At 37.8% G+C, this 19,970-nt stretch overlaps 1 protein-coding gene across 5 annotated transcripts in view; it reads right to left on the bottom strand.

The window, feature by feature from the left end:
- Positions 1–13,837, bottom strand: part of CD84 (CD84 molecule) — a 74,436-nt gene extending 60,599 nt beyond the window's left edge. For all 5 annotated transcript variants that reach the window (XR_003794362.1, XR_003794361.1, XM_029227847.1 and 2 more), the window contains exon 1: positions 13,754–13,837. Coding sequence is in view for 3 of the 5 variants with exons in the window: in XM_029227847.1 (XP_029083680.1) it covers positions 13,754–13,799 (46 nt within the window). In the remaining 2 variants the exon portion in view is untranslated. The remainder of the gene's footprint in view (positions 1–13,753) is intronic.
- Positions 13,838–19,970: the final 6,133 nt, after the last annotated feature.

Genomic DNA, 19,970 nt, shown 5'->3' with positions numbered 1-19,970 from the left:
TCTGGGCATGAATCGGGGAATGATGATGAGAGTGGAAAGGAAGGGCTGAATTTGAGAGAGAGCACAAATAAAGGCAAGGAATAAGGAGACATGGCACAGAATCCAACAATATATTTTGAGTGTCTACTTCATGTCAGTGGAAAACTAATAGCTACTGGAAATCGATTAAGTTTATGCTTGAAAGAAGTCAAAAGGAGAAGACAAGTTTAGTGTCAGAAATATTGAATGTGAGATGATGGTGGACAATCTAAATAAGGAGTTGGAAGGATGGAAGATAAGAAAAGTTAATGGATTCAAAGTGTTATTTGGGGGACTGTGACAGAATCTGCTAGTTGTTTTCCAATATTTGTTTTCATCTCCATTCTTCGTAACACATATATATGGAATCTAAAAGAAAAAAAAAGAAAAAAAGGTCATGAAGAACCTAGGCGCAGGACGGGAATAAAGACGCAGACCTACTAGAGAATGGACTTGAGGACATGGGGAGGGGGAAGGGTAAGCTGGGACAAAGTGAGAGAGTGGCATGGACATATATACACTATCAAATGTAAAACCCATAGCTAGTGGGAAGCAGCCGCATAGCACAGAGAGATCAGCTCGGTGCTTTGTGACCACCTAGAGAGGTGGGATAGGGAGGGGGGGAGGGAGAGAGATGCAAGAGGGAAGAGATATGGTGTTATATGTATATGTATAGCTGATTCAATTTGTTATAAAGCAGAAACTAACACACCATTGTAAAACAATTATACTCCAATAAAGATGTTAAAAAAAAAAAAAAAGACTACATTGCCCAGCCTTCTGCTAGCTCAGTTTGGTCATGTGACTAAGTTCAGGTCCATAGGATGAAACTGAAAGTATTGTATCAACTTTTATATCTTTAAGAAGAGGATGCTTTGTTTTCTTCATCTCTTCCTTGTCTCTTGCAGGCTGAAATGCCATGACAACTGGATCTTGGACATTTTGGATCAAGAAGAGGAAGCCAAGTACTGAGAATTGTGGCGCAGGAAGACTGAAAAAGTGTGGATTCCTGATGACCTTGTAAACTATTCTACCAACCGAACTGCCAACTCCAGACATTTTACATGAGCAAGAAATAAACTTTTTTCTTCTTTAAGTAATTTTTTTTGAGTCTCTGTCATTTGCCATCAAACTGAAATTCAAGTGGTTTAGAAATCATCTATGGAGAGAAGATGATTGAAGAAGAGGGTCACTCAGGAAGAGTTGGCTGAAGTCCAAGGCTGAGCCTTGTGAACAGTGCTCACAGTTCTAAAAGAGGCACTGTCAAAAGAAACTGAATAGACCAAGTGGTAGGAGTGGCAAGAGAGGAACCAATAGTGGACAATATCATGAAATCCAGGAGGACAAAAAATCTCAAGAAGGGGGCTGTAACTGATGTCTAATTATTCAGAGTCTTCAAGTAAGATAAAGACTGAAAATGATCCCTAGATTTGTCCATTAGGAGGTTATTGATGGTGCTTGAGAATGTAGTGCAAGTTAAGATGATTCAAATGGAGCCCAGAGTACAGAGGATTGAGGATAGAATATGTGGTAAAGAAGTGGAAAAGCTTAATAGTGAAAGAAATGTTATAAGATAGAATAATAGCTAGAGGGTCAAGCAAAACTACTATTTGATTTTGTTTTAAAATAGAAGGTATTGGTGGGGGAAGGGTGGTAAGGAGGGAGAGAAGATAGAGATTCCCTGATCATGTCTGCTCTAGGTTACGTGCTCCTACTCATGGAGTTTGGTGTTTCTCTCTAATAGTTCTTGCCACATTGGCTGGTAGTCATGAATCCATGTGTCTGTTTCTGGACACTGTGAATCACTTGAATCCAGGGACCTTGCCTTCAAATCCCAAGCACCTAGCACAGTGCAGGATACACTGGTCACTAATGCTTGTGTGGAACAAAAGATGGAATGGAAATGGTGGGCAGAGAAAGGTATAGGTTTTCAATCAGAGGAGGGTAATGCCTTCATCTGAAGTGGAAGAAAAAAAGGAAAGGATGAGTGAAAGCATACGGGTATTTTAAGGTCCTGTTGGGAGTAGTGATAGAAGAAAGGCAGCTTTGTGAGGTGGAGGAAACATAGGTTTGAGCCAGATGGACCTGTGTTCAAGTTCAATCCCTGATATTTACTGAGGCCCTTATATTACTTAACTACAATATAGGATATAATAATGCTTGCCTCATGGAATTGCTGTGAGGGCACACAGAAGGTGCCTAATACATAGTGGACATTTTGGAGTAGAGAAGATAAAATAGTAGACAGTCATGGTTGATGGCCTTCATCTCTTCAGTAATGTAGGAGATAAGAAGAGGCAAGAGTGGGACTAGTTAGGAAGTATAAAGGTTAGGGACACATGTTTTGAATCTAGGTATATTTGAACCTACATATGTTATCTTGAGAAAATTATTGAAATTCTCTGATCCTCACGTTCCTCACCTTTAAAATGTGGATAATTATTCAATGCAATTATAAAGATAGAGCACTTAGCACAATGCCTAGCACATAAAAATGGTAGTTGCTATTATTATTTTGATGAATGTAAAAATTTTGAGGAAATGCTGCTCTCGGGAACACCTCAGGGAGTTAACAAGAGATTGATTAAGTGGATGAAGGTACTGCTGAGCAGTCTTGGGAGCCTAACGAAGAAGAGATGACCCACATTTATAACATCTCCCACTGTGTGTGATATCCTGACTCCCATAGCCAGACCACAGCAGGGGTGGGTAGGAGAAAGGCACTACTTCTAGGGGAGAAGCAAAGGCAAGAAAAGCCTGGAACCCTGGGATGTGGGCTTGGATGGGAAAATATGTTCGCTGTGATCCCTAGGTAGCTATGGTGAAGAGGGGACCGGAGGGGCAGGATGACACCAGCTTAGACAGAGAGCACCGTGGACAGGCTATTCCCTGGAGCTGGATTTCCCCTCCTGGAAGGGAAGCTGGGCACATTTTCCAGCCTAATATATCTTTCATGTATTAGGTGATAACTCCTGTTCCCCTGGATGAACCCATGTGAATGGGTGGACTTCACAAATGTACATTTCATAATAAAGTAGCTGCCAAAAATCACTGACTCACTAACTGGAAGAAGGCAATAGAGAATATGAGAATAAGAAATGTGTTTGGGAAAAATAAAGAATCAGAAACTTCATCTGGGTTAGAAATATTGATGGGGCAGGAGAACATTAACTGAATAGAGGGAAATTCTTCATAGCTGAGCAAGGGAAACTTACTAAGAAGTGTTGGGTGGAATCTAAAGAGATTTTGAAATATCAAATATTGATGACAACAAAGAAGGTGTTTAGACTTAAACCTCATAGTTCTCCTTAGAGTCTATTAAAAACAAAGACAGTGTACATTTGGGGTTTTGAGGGGCTCCCTAGTCTCCTTTCATATACTTTGCCACCATCTACTAGATCCTGTCTGGTCTGCCCCTGCTCTCCTGCCTCATCTCCTACCCTTCTCTCCCCTACTCACTCCAACCACACTGACTTCCTCATTCTTCAAACCAGCTGCTGTTGCCTTAGAGACTTTGTACTTGCTGTCCTCCTTTTCTACACTGTTTCTAGCACTCCCTTACTGTGAAACTCTGCTCCAATGTCATCTCATCAGAGAGAGCTTTCTTAAACACCGTGTTTAAGTAGCAGTCTCCTTCCCATCACTCTCTATGACCTTGCCTTACTTTATTTTTCCTCATAGTAGTTTTGACTACTAAAGCATTGTATGTGCGTATTTACTTGTTGTCTTCTCCATTTTGCACCCCCATGAGAATATAGTTGCCATGCAGTCCTTGTCTTTTTTGGTCACTAGTATTTCCCTAACAATTAATGGATGATTATTAAATATTTGTTGAAAGACTAAATACTTTTTTAGCTACTGACCCAGCTGCCCTTTTTCTAGCAATAAAAAGCAAGGTAGAAAACTCAGAGCAAGAAAGAGTGAGGGCAAGAGATAACTCTACTGGTCTCTGGGTCTTGGTGTGGAAGGTCCATGGTGTAAACTGATTAATAAGAAGGAGCAGTTGGCTAACTGTAACTACTTTCCATATTCTCATGTTGTTAACAACAACAAAAAAATTGCATAGGTCCAGAGGCTGGGGCTTCATAGCATGGTTAGTAAAAGTGTCCTGAACTAGGGATGAAGAAACATGTTCTAGTCAAGGCTCTGTTGCCAACCAGCTAAATGACCATGACTAAGTCACTTACCTGCCAAACCTCATGATTCTAGTTTGTAAATGAAATAAAATTCCTCTACCACTTTGAGGAATTATGAAGATTAAATGACACTAGGCAGCTCTACCCACCACCAGCCCCTCCCATCAGGAAACTTACACATTCCTCTTAGATAGCCTCATCCACCAGATGTCAGACAGCAGAAGCAAGAAGAACTACAATCCTGCAGCCTGTGGAACAAGAACAACATTCACAGAAAGATAGACAAGATGAAAAGGCAGAGGGCTATATACCAGATGAAGGAACAAGATAAAACCCCAGAAAAACAACTAAATGAAGTGGAGATAGGCAACCTTACAGAAAAAGAATTCAGAATAATGATAGTGAAGATGATCCAGGACCTCGGAAAAAGAATGGAGGAAAAGATCGAGAAGATGCAAGAAATATTTAACAGAGACCTAGAAGAATTAAAGAACAATCAAACAGAGATGAACAATACAATAACTGAAATGAAAACTACACTAGAAGGAATCAATAGCAGAATAACTGAGTCAGAAGAATGGATAAGTGACCTGGAAGACAGAATGGTGGAATTCACTGCTGCAGAACAGAATAAAGAAAAAAGAATGAAAAGAAATGAAGACAGCCTAAGAGACAGCTGGGACAATATTAAATGCACAAACATTCGAATTATAGGGGTCCCAGAAGGAGAAGAGAGAGAGAAAGGACAAGAGAAAATATTTGAAGAGATTAGAGTCAAAAACTTCCCTAACATGGGAAAGGAAATAGCACCCAAGTCCAGGAAGCGTAGCGAGTCCCATACAGGATAAACCCAAGGAGAAACACGCCAAGACACATAGTAATCAAATTGGCAAAAATTAAAGACAAAGAAAAATTATTGAAAGCAGCAAGGGAAAAATGACAAATAACGTACAAGGGAACTCCCATAAGGTAAACAGCTGATTTCTCAGCAGAAACTCTACAAGGCAGAAGGGAGTGGCATGATATACTTAAAGTGATGAAAGGGAAGAACCTACAACCAAGATTAATCTACCCAGCAAGGATCTCATTCAGATTCGATGGAGAAATCAAAAGCTTTACAGAGAAGCAAAAGCTAAGAGAATTCAGCACCACCAAACCAGCTCTACAACAAATGCTAAAGGAACTTCTCTAAGTGGGAAACACAAGACAAGAAAAGGACCTACAAAAACAAATGCAAAAGAATTAAGAAAATGGTTATAGGAACATACATATCGATAATTACCTTAAATGTGAATGGATTAAATGCTCTATCCAAAAGACACAGGCTTGCTGAATGGAAACAAAAACAAGACCCACATATATGCTGTCTACAAGAGACCCACTTCAGACCTAGGGACACATACAGACTGAAATTGAGGGGATGGAAAAAGATATTCCATGCAAATGGAAATCAAAAGAAAGCTTGAGTAGCAATACTCATATCAGAAAAAATAGACTTTAAAATAAAGAATGCTACAAGAGACAAGGAAGGACACTACATAATGATCAAGGGATCAATCCAAGAAGAAGATATAACAATTATAAATATATATGCACCCAACATAGGAGCACCTCAATACACAAGGCAACTGCTAACAGCTATAAAAGAGGAAATCGACAGTAACACAATAATAGTGGGGGACTTTAACACCTCACTTGCACCAATGGGCAGATCATCCAAAATGAAAATAAATAAGGAAACAGAAGTTTTAAATGACACAATAAACCAGATAGATTTAATTGATATTTATAGGACATTCCATCCAAAAACAACAGATTACACTTTCTTCTCAAGTGCGCATGGAACATTCTCCAGGATAGATCACATCTTGGGTCACAAATCAAGCCTCAGTAAATTTAAGAAAATTGAAATCATATCTAGCATCGTTGCTGACCACAAGAGAAATTAGAACTCTTGCATTCCTATACGCTAATGATGAAAATTCTGAAAGAGAAATTACAGAAACACTCCCATCTACCGTTGTAATGAAAAAAATGAAATACCTAGGAATAAACCTACCTAGGGAGACAAAAGACCTGTATGCAAAAAACTATAAGATACTGATGAAAGAAATTAAAGGTGATACCAACAGATGGAGAGATATACCATGTTCTTGGATTGGAAGAATCAATATTGTGAAAATGACTCTACTACCCAAAGCAATCTACAGATTCAATGCAATCCCTATCAAATTACCAATGGCATTTTTTACAGGACTAGAACAAAAAATCTTAAAATTTGTATGGAGACACAAAAGACCCCGAATAGCCAAAGCAGTCTTGAGGGAGAAAAACGGAACAGGGGGAATCAGACTCCCTGACTTCAGACTATACTACAAAGCTACAATAATCAAGACAATATGGTACTGGTACAAAAACAGAAATATAGATCAATGGAACAAGATAGAAAGCCCAGAGATAAACCCACACACCTATGGTCAACTAATCTATTGCAAAGGAGGCAAGAATATACAATGGAGAAAAGAGAGTCTCTTCAATAAGTGGTGCTGGGAAAACTGGACAGCTACATGGAAAAGAATGAAATTAGAACACTCCCTAACACCATACACAAAAATAAATTCAAAATGGATTAGAGACCTAAATGTAAGACAGAACACTATAAAACTCTTAGAGAAAAACATAGGAAGAACATTATTTGACATAAATCACAGCAAGATACTTTTGACCCTCCTTCTAGAGAAATGGAAATAAAAACAAAAATAAACAAAGGGGACCTAATGAAACTTCAAAGCTTTTGCACAGCAAAGGAAACCATAAACAAGACAAAAAGACAGCCCTCAGAATGGGAAAAAATATTTGCAAAAGAATTAATGGACAAAGGATTAATCTCCAAAATATATAAACAGCCCACACAGCTCAATATTAAAGAAACAAACAACCCAATCCAAAAATGGGCAGAAGACCTAAATAGACGTTTCTCCAAAGAAGACATACAGATGGCCAAGAAGCACATGAAAAGCTGCTCAACATCACTAATTATTAGAGAAATGCAAATCAAAACTACAATGAAGTATCACCTCACACCAGTTAGAATGGGCATCATCAGAAAATCTACAAACAACAAATGCTGGAGAGGGTGTGGAGAAAAGGGAACACTCTTGCACTGCTGGTGGGAATGTAAATTGATACAGCCACTATGGAGAACAATATGGAGGTTCCTTAAAAAACTAAAAATAGAATTACCATATGATCCAGCAATCCCACTACTGGGCATATACCCAGAGAAAACCATAATTCAAAAAGACACATGCACCCTAATGTTCATTGCAGCACTATTTACAATAGCCAGGTCATGGAAGCAACCTAAATGTCCATCGATGGATGAATGGATAAAGAAGTCGTGGTATGTATATACAATGGAATATTACTCAGCCATAAAAAGGAACGAAATTGAGTCATTTGTTGAGATGTGGATGGACCTAGAGACTGTCACACAGAGTGAAGTAAGTCAGAAAGAGAAAAACAAATATCGTATATTAACACATGTACGTGGAACCTAGAAAAATGGTGCAGATGAACCAGTTTGCAGGGCAGAAGTTGAGACACAGATGTAGAGAACAAACGTATGGACACCAAGAGTGGTAAGCCACGGGGGTTTGGGGATGGTGATGTGCTGAATTGGGCTATTGGGATTGACATGTATACACTGATGTGTATAAAATTGATGACTAATAAGAACCTGCTGTATAAAAATATAAAATAAAATTCAAAAATTCCAAAAACAAATGACACTAGAGTGCTCTCAGATGTGTATATCAACAGAGAAGAATCTAGAACCCCCAAAGGGAGTCTTGCCATGTAGAGCACCCTCCTTCTGCCCCTGTTTCAAGCACCATGACTTAGTGATGAAGATCCAGACTGCCTGAGCTTGAATCCTGCTTCTGCCCTGGTTCTAGCCATGAGACTTTGGGAAATTTAACCACCTCTCTGTGTCTCAGTTTTATCAGCTTCTAAATGAAGCCAGTAGACTAATAGTAGCACTTACTTCATAGAAGCATTATGAGAGTTAAACAAGTTAATATTTGTAAGCCTTTTGGAAAAGTACCTTGCATATACTAGGCACCATATGTGTTTGTTATGTAAAATGAAAGCATTATTACAGAGATTAAGATAATATCCCCAGACAACTTTTATGTGTTCCAAAAGAAGAGCTGCAGTATTGGGGAGATGTTAGAGAAGGCCAACATGAAGCTATTCATGGGAGTGGAAATAAGGAAGGGTAGACTCTTGCTTAATAGTGACCCAAACCCCCTCACTTCTTTAGGATTCTTCAAGTCAGTATTTCTTGTCCTTTTTTTGACTCCAGCTAACCTTCCCCTCCTCTCCTCCCATTCACTGCCTGCCTGAATATTCCAGGCCTGGAAGGGTGACCAGACGTAGCACCACCCAATGGCACCCAGAAGAGAGGCGGTTGTAACCAGTTATTCTGAGTGAAGTGAAGTAGCAGACAAAGAGGAAACAAAGTGTTAGCAGCCAGAAGTTTTGTGTTATTCTCCATGAGTATGGAAAGTCCTTGGTTATGAGGTTTTAAAAAAAAGGAACCTACCACCCCCATACAATAGTATGCTATTTTCTGCTGGATTTTTTTTTTTTTTACTTTATATTATCTTTATTGAGATTTGAGTTGACTTGATTCCACTTCTGCAAAACACACACACACACACACACACAGATTCTCAAAACAGAGGTGGGGTCCTGACCACCCATTATTTTATCACTACTCAGCACTGTAAGCATATAATCAAAAATCGAGTATAACAAAGGAAATGTGGGTACATACCTCTACTAACATCAGCTCCCCAATTGATTGTTCACACCTCTTTCTTTTCCAACTTCCACGTAGATGAGTTTAGATACCCCCAAACTTACAGATTCATCCTTCTCTTATCAAGAGAAGAAAGGTTTGATTTAGAAAATACTTGAGTAACCCAAGTGGCCTAGCACTGACTTTGGGGCTCCTATTGTGAAGGCAATCTGGCTGCTTTGTGGGTCACCATATTGATCTCTAGGGCTGCTTTGTGGATTGGGTTGGTGTGGTGGGTCACTACCCCCTCTACTGGAGTCCTGTGTTGTCACAAGTATGCAGCTTCGAGCCTCTACTTGGAGATTGGATTTTTAAGCTAATGTCCTGACACCTAGTTTTCCCCATACTTAATATATTTTTTCTTGTCTATAACTGGGCTTTTGCTCTTTTTTTTTTTGAACAATAGCCAATATTTATTGAGCACTTACTCTGTGCCAGACATTTGTGCTAAGGTCTGTATCATGGAATCTTTACAATGATTTGCTTTATTTATTTATATTTTTCAATATTTTTATTGATTATACTCCATTTAAAATTATTAGAAAATAATAGCTGTATTCCCCTGTGCTATACAATACACCCTTTTGCTTGTCTGTTTTATACATAGTAGTTTGTTTTTCTTTTTTAACAACTTTATTGGAGTATAATTGCTTTACAATGGTGTGTTAGTTTGGGCTTTTGCTTTTAAGCCCTTTCTGAGTGTCTATGGTAGTAGTCTGCTCAAATCGCTTTCTAGAACAGAGGCTTGGTCTTTATCTTGAAGGCCCCTCTTCATTAGGACTTTGGACTAGTGGCAAATTGACTCTTGCCAGGACCCTTCTCCAGGCATGAAGTCCTCTCCCTAACCCCCAGGATGATGGTTGGGGCCTACTTATCCAGGAACAGATATCCAGAGGGGCCCGCTCACTTCTCTTGTACTTTTAAGTATCACCTGCTGGAACACACCATGATGTGCTCTACATTCAACAAGACATCAAGACCTTGTTGATACTGGACCCTTGTTTGTTTTGAAGAAGAAAATTCAAGTCAGCACATAACCATGTTCATGTGAATGATACCTGAACCATGTCTGGATATGGTCATTTCCTTGGATATTCTGCCTTGCTGGCCTGCCTAAACTTCTGTTATTGGCAAAGGTCTGGCCTCTAACCCCCAACCTCCTCTGTAGGTAGGTGGAGAGGTAGGTCCAGCTTCTGCTGAATAATCCTTTCTTGTTGGGAATAAATCACCATTCATGATAAATCCCAAAGTGGGATAACCATCAATCTCAGGGACAATTCCACTTCAGCATCAAAGTGGGTGAAGGCAGCACTGCTCAGTGGTTAAGCCTAAAGACACTGGAGTTCAAATCATACTTCCCCCACTTTTTGGCTAAATGACTTCTGATTCTCTGTGTTAATGTCTTCATCTGTAAACTGGGATATTAATAGTATCCATCTCATAAGGTGTTGTGAGGATTAGGCAAAATAACAAACGTACGCTACTTAGAGTAATGCCAGACATGTAGTGATTGCTTCATAAATGGTTAATTATTACTATTATTGACAGGAGAGAGGATAAGGGAGCAAGTGGAGGGGCTGAAGAAAGAGAAGTGAGAAAGGTGTGGAGAAAAGGAAGAATTAAAGGAGTGTGAGAAAGAACACATAGAGGGGCATGAAGCAAAAGTGGTGGATTCTTGTTTTCTACCCCAAAGGGTAGGTAGCTAGTAGAATACTTGGAGGGACAGTCAGAGTCACAGTGTTTACAGGTCATGATGAGGAAGTTGAGATTATAGAGCATAAGACTGTGAGTCTTGGTTCTTAGAGAAAACTTTTCCAACATGGAATGGTCATGAGCTTTGCACACTCAGATTCCTCTTATTTCAGTGATTTCAAGGGAAAATGGGATTTCCAACCCCCTTTTCCCACTGCATTTCAGCTGCTTCCACTGCTCTGAATTCCAGGGAAGTAAGTAAAGTCAGTGTTGATGTCTAAGCCCAGTGCTAAATATAAGGGACCACCTTTGCCAGGAATAGCAGCAGGAGGGATTTCGGGTATATTTTTGACTCAGGAAATGTTGGTGGAATAAATTTTAAAAAGTAAACAGATCTATTCAGCAAAGGCCAATTGTACCTGAAAGTACTTTTAGTTTTACTGCTATAAAAACAAGTCCCCACCCCTCATTTATGGATCCCTGACAAAATGAATATTTCATCCCTGGTTTTCTCTTATGGAACCCCAAAATCCCACACCTAAGCTCAAATTCCCACCATCTTTTCATCTGCTCATGTTCCTTGGATCATCCTAAACAGAGGAGTCTCGCCCAGGATCTCAGTGCAAGAAAGCTCTGGCTCCTCCTAAAACCACGTGAAAAGCAAGTGTGAAAAACAACAGCATTAGCTAATATTTGTTAAGCACCTACTATATTCAGATACTGTGCCAAGTGTTGTACATTGATTATCATTTTGGTTCTCAAAACAATCCTATTGTACTAATAGTTCTCCCATTTTGAAATCTAAATAACATTTTTGGGGCCCAGGATGGGCTGTCCCCAAATACGCCACAATGGCATATTGATTATTATTATTACTTTTTGGCCGTGCCACTTGCAGGGATCTCAGTTCCCCTACCAGGGATTGAACCCGGGCCATGGCAGTGAAAGCCCAGAATTCTAACCATTAGGCCACCAGGTAACTCCCAATGTTGATTATTTTGAATTGAAGTTCCTTAAGAAGCAGCCAATGCAAGAGGGAAACTCTGACTCTTCTCTGTCCCCCTGAAAGCAGAAAATAAATCTCCCATATGAAAGGTGCACTCCCTATATCTGGAGGTACAAGGACATCCTTATCACCAGAGACAGGGAATTTGGGGCAAGGAGCTTGTATAAACAAACCTTGTTACTTTAATTTACTACTTCAAGCCCAAACTCTGTTTACATTCTTCACTGATTGAGCACCCAAAGCCTAAGTTTCTTTGTCCTGTTGATTCTTCACAAGTTTATTTTTTCTTTGTCTAAAAAGTATAAAAGCTGTTTGTGTTGGCCACTTGTTAGGTCTAATTTCTATGAGACTTCTGTGTGCACAAATTAGAATTTGTCTCTTTTCTCCTATAATTTGTCTTGTGTCAATTTTATTATTAGTCCAGCCACAAGAACTCAAGAGGGGGAAGAGGGGAAATAGTCCTCTTCCTGACAACAGGTGGAGTTTATATAACTTTCCCAAAGTCCTAAAACTAATGGATGAATGATTCACTGCTAGCTGATTTGACAACTTCGATTTTAGTTTCAGTAGATGAGGCAAGTGTATCTTAGAGCTGCCTTTCATCGTAGCATGTTTTGCCCTTTGAAGAGTATCAAGGACGTGGAAACTGAATGAGTGAAGAGGTCAGAAAAGTGTGCAGCAGAAAGAACTATAGCCCTGGGGTTAACAGAACAAATGTCCATTTCCAGCTCTACCAATTTCAGGTTGTGAAATTTCAGGTGAATTTTTTAACTTGAATCTTAGATTACACTTTTTTGCATAATGGAATTAATAATATCTATCTTGCTTATTTAAATGATTTTAGTATGTATCACATAAGAATGTGGGCATAAAAATTGTAAAATGCTTTCCAAGTTAAGTGATATCAAGTACCACCCTGTCCAACCCTTCTTTGGAAGATTGGGGGACATCCCTAGATTTACACTTAGGTTCTATTCAACTTTTTTCCCCATCTACTTGCATTTTCTACTTGTATGTCCAGATGACTAACATAGGCTCTAAAAACTTGACCTGCCCAGTGGATACAATATCTATGAAGCTCACATTAAATGAGCCACAGTTTTAAATGGTTAAGGGAACCAGAGAGACCAAAGTGCATGGATTCTACCTTTTCAAGAAATCCTAACCCACTAGATTCTCTGTGTTCTAACTCATGCCAGGAATTTGCTAATGCATTTCCAAAGCTGGTAAGAGACACTATAAGTAGGTTTAGAAATGCCAAATATAGTCAGTTTTTACATAAATAAGGCAATTGTTAGGATTCAATGAGATAATATATGCAATGACAAAGCACTCCCATAACTATGTTGATGTTACATAGTTTTCTTTGTACTAACAACAACCAATATTCATTTAACCTTTATAATTTACTGTTAAGCCATAAGTAAGAAAAACAGAATTTTCAGTTCAACTTCTCTGTTTCTTTTTTGAGAACTAACTTATTTGTAGAACAGGGATGATAATCTCTTCTCCATTTATTTTAGGGTTTTTGGAGGACAGAAGCAGAGCAATAGCTCTGAATTTACTTTGAAAATAAAGGGGGCTTATAGCAATGAAATTTTTACAATGATAATTATAGTCATGCATCTCTCTAATCTGCTGGAGAAATGAAATAATTGAGAAGGGTCTATCTCTGTTAAAGTCTATATAACACATTCTAACACCAAAAAAAAATTGCTTTTAAGTTTTTCAAGGTTTTGGATTATCTGTTTCTCTGTTGGTTTTCTGGGCAGGTCTACCATATGCTGACTCTTCTGAGCAAAAGGGTTTGTCTCAGATCTTTAGAGACTGAATACAAATAAAATTCGGAAATATAAACTCTAAAGCTGAAAAACAGTTAGGTTTGGGTTTTAGGACTCTCCCCAGTCAGTTGGATTCCTTTTGAGACCCAGGGTGTTTCTGTTAAAGCAGATCAAAAGGGCATTTCAATGTCTTCCTTAAGGGAAATTTCTAAAACAACAGAAAATTAGGAGGGGATCATCAAGGGTCAGAACTCACAGGTTTGTAGACAAAGGAGCAAGATCCATAGGTGGTGAAGAGCCATCTTCTTCCAGAGTATAAACTTCTGTGCAAAAGTATGGCTCTCTTCCAGTGGAGAATCAGTTTCACTTCTGTTTTCATGCCCCTTTTTATAGAAGGCATTGAAGAAAGGAAGTGAGTTAGCTGATGAAGGACATGCTAGTTTTTTTTTTTCTATTGTATAATTAGTTATTTTTTCCACAAATATTTATTGAATGCCTACTATGTGTCAGACACTCTTCTGGGCACTGGCAATATAAAGAACAACAAAGCAATTGATCACCCTCCTTTCATGGAGCTCATATTCTTGTTGGGGAGATCAATATTAACAGGCAATATAGTGTGATAAGTGTTGCCGAAGAGAAAATAATGGGAACTGAGAGGGCAGCAGGGAGTTCTAACCCAGACTAGGACAGTGTGGGGAAGGCTTCCTGAAGGAACTGACAACCAAGCTGAGTCAGGTCTGAAGAGTAAGTTAACATTATTAGGAGAAAGGTGGTAGGGATTATGAATAGGAAGAATGTTTTAACACTATAGGAGCTTAATAAGTGGTAGCAGTTAATATTACATAATTATAGTTGCATGTAATAATAATTATTTATAATTCTATTATACAGTTTTATAATTGTATATAACTGTAAAATTATTTATACTGTATAATTATATTATATGTAATAGTAATATAATGTATATTATCAGATAATATATAAATTACATTATACATTGTAATGTATATATGTATATACATAAATAATATATATAATGTATAATTTGTATAATTATGTTATGATTGAGCTAGATGTAACACAGGACTGTTCTCTAGTATACTTCTAGGATACTCCTCTAGTTATGCTCCTAGCCAATCCCTGTTAGAAGTATAACAAGGACCTTGTCTGTGTGGGGTGTGTTGGAGAGTGGTAATATGAGTAAATATTTGGGACCAGATGCTAAGCAGTTTGAACTTGGACCCAGATGTTTTGGGAAGTGCTGGGAAAACTGAGGAGATAGGTCCTGAGACCTGGGGAAGTAAGATTTTATGCAGCCTTTCCCTCAGCCAGCTAGCTCATTTCTAGAGGTCCTGAGCATCTGGAGTCATTCATAAAACAATCCTGCTCATCATTCTCCATATATACTTATTCAATATTGAATAGTTGAGTGCCTTTATGTAGATATAGTGAACTGGGAAGCTGAGACCAAAGAAGGATTAAAATAAAACTAAAATTTCCCAATTTTATTTTTTCCTTTCACAAGATAAAACCATATTACTTTCACAGTTTTAGCAAGAATATCTTCCTGAAATATGTAATTAATACATTTGCAAAACCACACATCTATCTTGTATTAGTTGTATAGAGAAGGAAGAAAGACTATGAAGTTGCCAAGAGCTGCTGGAAACCTTTGTATCCTCTTTTTCCCTTCTTCAGTCTCTGAAAAAATGTTTCTTCGTCTCTTGCATTTAAAACTCTTGCTTGGTCTCATGTGTATGTCTTTAGAACTCCTTTATTGGATGAGATAGGGCACATTCAGGGTGGTATGGCCATAGACAAGAACTCCTATATTGGTATCTTACTCAAGGACTTATGTTCTCTTAAGCTTGAACCAGTGTCTTATCTCTGTCTTTCAGCCTTAACCTGCCACACAATAGTGTATTTTTTTTTATCAAGAAGATACTAGCTTTTGAGACTTCTTCTCTTGATGTGCCCTTTGTAGATGAGCAAAGAGCCAAATACCTTGAGATCTGGGGCAGGAGGCCAGTCTGGGGTACAGACCAACAGAAGAGAGAGTCTGTGACAGACAGAAAATTTGAGAAGACAGAAAGATTAGATAAAACTTAGGTGACCCTGTGGGATGGCAGGACAAGCTGGAATCTGGAAAAGCCTCCAGTGCAAAAACAAATTCTTTTTGTCCAACATTTCCCATGCCCTCCAGAATTTTGCTGAGAAAGTGGCACTGAGAAGGATCTGGAAAACAGAGGCAGATTGTATGACACATGTAGTTGGAGTTTTAATATAAAAGTGAACCAAAAATAATGAAACTACAGCCCAACCCCTTCCCACTTCAAATATTAGTAAGATCTGAAAGGCAGTGGTGGTGAAGGAGGTTGGGGGTTAGGCTAACTGTAAGTGAACTGAATCTCATTAAAGCTATGACACTATCCCAGCTCAATTTAATTCTAAGGAGAATATTAATGATCACCTTCTCACTCAAAATGCCAGGCAGAGGGAAGGGATTGCATTCCTAGGGAAATAAAGTAAAACAAACGAAAAAAGCATTATACTTAACAATATATTTTCTTTTATACAACTATTTGAATACAATAAAAATTATGAGAATTGTTAAGAAGCAAGAAAATATGATTCATAATCAGGAGAAAGCTAAATCAATAGAAATAAACTACAGATGAGCAGGTTTGAGAAATAGCAGGTAAAGACTTTAAAACAACTGCTGTAAATATTTTTAAGAATTTACAGGAAAATGTGTTGAAACTTTGAAAAGATGGCCTGTTTCCAGAGAGAAATCAAAATCCCAATGAAGAACCAACTTGAAATTCTAAAGTGTAAAAATATGATATATGAAACAAATTTAATTAGATGGACTTAATATCAGAATAAGCACTTCAGAAGAAAGGGTCAGTGAACGTCAAGACAATAAAAACTATTCAAACTGAAGTAGAGAGGAGATCAAAAATATGAAATACTTACAGATAAATTTGATGAAAGCTTAAGGATAAATCTGACAAAAGATACTGGAAACTAGAAATAAGTGGGAAGGAATGCCTATTGATGTGTTGGAAGATTCAATATTGTTAAGATGTTAGTTCTCCCCAGATTGATCTATAGATCCAACAAAATCCCACTCAAAATCCCAGTAGGTATTTTTGTTTTTGAACATTGTAAGACACTTGTTTTATTTAGTAAATAAATTTCTCTAAATACATATAATAAAATGCTGTAATTATATTAAACAAGTAATAATTACAAACATGTAGACCCTATTATAGCCTAGTTCTTCATAATCACTGTGATGATTACTATACTATCTGGAGAAAACCTGTGGCAAAAACTAAAATTGAAAAATCCTTTGGTGAGCACAGTCATCCCTCCCTCCATCAAAACGAAAAGTTTACCAAACTATAGCAAATATAAAAGAGGTGGTTAGTAATTCACAACAGTCTTCAAGAGGATTAATTATCAATTCTTTACCTGATTTAGATACATCCACTTGTTCTCTAATCTCATCTTTACCAAATGTGTCAAGCAATATTAGATGCTGGAGACGACAGAAGAATCAAACTTTCCCTACCCCTACCAAATTACAAGATTCCTGATGAGTATAAGTTTCTTGAAAATAGTGGAAATTTTTTCTACCTGAGAGTGGAGAATGTGATGTAGAATTTTGCATTTGGCACGGAATCTGGCTTAGATGATTTGGTGAAATATGAGGACTGGGCATGTGATGGAACATTTAAATGTAGTCCAGATGTGTTCTACCAGTTGTATACGTTATATGCATTGATAAGAGATAACAACATTCCTCATCTGTTCATTTTGCTTCTAGGGAAATCTGAAGAGATTTACAGCAGACTTTCTTATATTATAAACAACTTACATTGAATCCAACATTGGATCCTGAATCCTTAATGGCTGACCTTGAGAAAGGAAGTATCATCCTTCAATTTAAGATATACCTAAATACAGTTACAATCATGAATCTACACATTTAACATGTTTTCAAATATTTTTGTATTTTATTTTCCACAATAAAATATTTTTAATTGAAGTGTAGCTGATTTACACTGTTGTGTTAATTTCTGCTGTAGAGCAAAATTTTATAGATATATAATTTTATATAAATATATATATATATATATAATTCTTTTTTTTTAAACATCTTTATTGGGGTATAATTGCTTTACAATGGTGTGTTAGTTTCTGCTTTATAACAAAGTGAATCAGTTATACATATACATATGTTCCCATATCTCTTCCCTCTTGTGCCTCCCTCCCTCCCACCCTCCCTAACCCACCCCTCCAGGCTGTCACAAAGCACCAAGCCGATATCCCTGTGTCATACGGCTGCTTCCCACTAGTTATCTACCTTACGTTTGTTACTGTATATATGTCCATGCCTCTCTCTCGCCCTGTCACAGCTCACCCTTCCCCCTCCCCATATCCTCAAGTCCGTTCTCCAGTAGGTCTGTGTCTTTATTCCTGTCTTACCCCTAGGTTCTTCATGACATTTTTTTTTCTTAAATTCCATATATATGTGTTAGCATACGGTATTTGTCTTTTTCTTTCTGACTTACTTCACTCTGTATGACAGACTCTAGGTCTATCCACCTCAATCCAAATAGGTCAATTTCGTTTCTTTTTATGGCTGAGTAATATTCCATTGTATATATGTGCCACATCTTCTTTATCCATTCATCCGATGATGGACACTTAGGTTGTTTCCATCTCCGGGCTATTGTAAATAGAGCTGCAATGAACATTTTGGTACATGACTCTTTTTGAATTTTGGTTTTCTCACGGTATATGCCCAGTAGTGGGATTGCTGGGTCATATGGTAGTTCTATTTGTAGTTTTTTAAGGAACCTCCATACTGTTCTCCATAGTGGCTGAACCAATTCACATTCCCACCAGCAGTGCAAGAGTGTTCCCTTTTCTCCACACCCTCTCCAGCATTTATTGTTTCTAGATTTTTTGATGATGGCCATTCTGACTGGTGTGGGATGATATCTCATTGTAGTTTTGATTTGCATTTCTCTAATGATTAATGATGTTGAGCATTCTTTCATGTGTTTGTTGGCAGTCTGTATATCTTCTTTGGAGAAATGTCTATTTAGGTCTTCTGCCCATTTTTGGATTGGGTTGTTTGTTTTTTTGTTATTGAGCTGCATGAGCTGCTTGTAAATTTTGGAGATTAATCCTTTGTCAGTTGCTTCATTTGCAAATATTTTCTCCCATTCTGAGCGTTGTCTTTTGGTATTGTTTATGGTTTCCTTTGCTGTGCAAAAGCTTTGAAGTTTCATTAGGTCCCATTTGTTTATTTTTGTTTTTATTTCCATTTCTCTTGGAGGTGGGTCAAAAAGGATCTTGCTGTGCTTTATGTCATAGAGTGTTCTGCCTATGTTTTCCTCTAAGAGTTTGATAGTTTCTGGCCTTATATTTAGGTCTTTAATCCATTTTGAGCTTATATTTGTGTATGGTGTTAGGGAGTGATCTAATCTCATACTTTTACATGTACCTGTCCAGTTTTCACAGCACCATGTATTGAAGAGGCTGTCCACTGTACATTCCTGCCACCTTTATCAAAGATAAGGTGTTCATATGTGCGTGGGTTAATCTCTGGGCTTTCTATCCTGTTCCATTAATCTATCTTTCTGTTTTTGTGCCAGTACCATACTGTCTTGAGTACTGTAGCTTTGTGGTATAGTCTGAAGTCAGGGAGCCTGATTCCTCCAGCTCCGTTTTTCGTTCTCAAGATTGCTTTGGCTATTCGGGGTCTTTTGTGTTTCCATACAAATTGTGAAATTTTTTGTTCTAGTTCTGTGAAAAATGCCAGTGGTAGTTTGATAGGGATTGCATTGAATCTGTAGATTGCTTTGGGTAGTAGAGTCATTTTCACAATGTTGATTCTTCCAATCCAAGAACATGGTATATCTCTCCATCTATTTGTATCATCTTTAATTTCTTTCATCAGTGTCTTATAATTTTTTGCATACAGGTCTTTTGTCTCCTTAGGTATGTTTATTCCTAGATATTTTATTCTTTTTGTTGCAATGGTAAATGGGAGTGTTTTCTTGATTTCACTTTCAGATTTTTCATCATTAGTATATAGGAATGCCAGAGATTTCTGTGCATTAATTTTGTATCCTGCTACTTTACCAAATTCATTGATTAGCTCTAGTAGTTTTCTGGAAGCATCTTTAGGATTCTCTATGTATAGTATCATGTCATCTGCCAACAGTGACAGCTTTACTTCTTCTTTTCCGATTTGGATCCCTTTTATTTCCTTTTCTTCTCTGATTGCCGTGGCTAAAACTTCCAAAACTATGTTGAATAAGAGTGGTAAGAGTGGGCAACCTTGTCTTGTTCCTGATTTTAGTGGAAATGCTTTCAGTTTTTCACCATTGAAAATGATTTTGGCTGTGGAGTTGTCATATATGGCCTTTATTATGTTGAGGAAAGTTCCC

This window comes from Monodon monoceros, unplaced genomic scaffold, assembly GCF_005190385.1.
Source record: "Monodon monoceros isolate NGI ecotype Baffin Bay Population unplaced genomic scaffold, NGI_Narwhal_1 Super_Scaffold_18, whole genome shotgun sequence".
Classification (NCBI taxonomy): domain Eukaryota; kingdom Metazoa; phylum Chordata; class Mammalia; order Artiodactyla; family Monodontidae; genus Monodon; species Monodon monoceros.
This window is presented reverse-complemented; position numbering and strand designations above follow the sequence as displayed.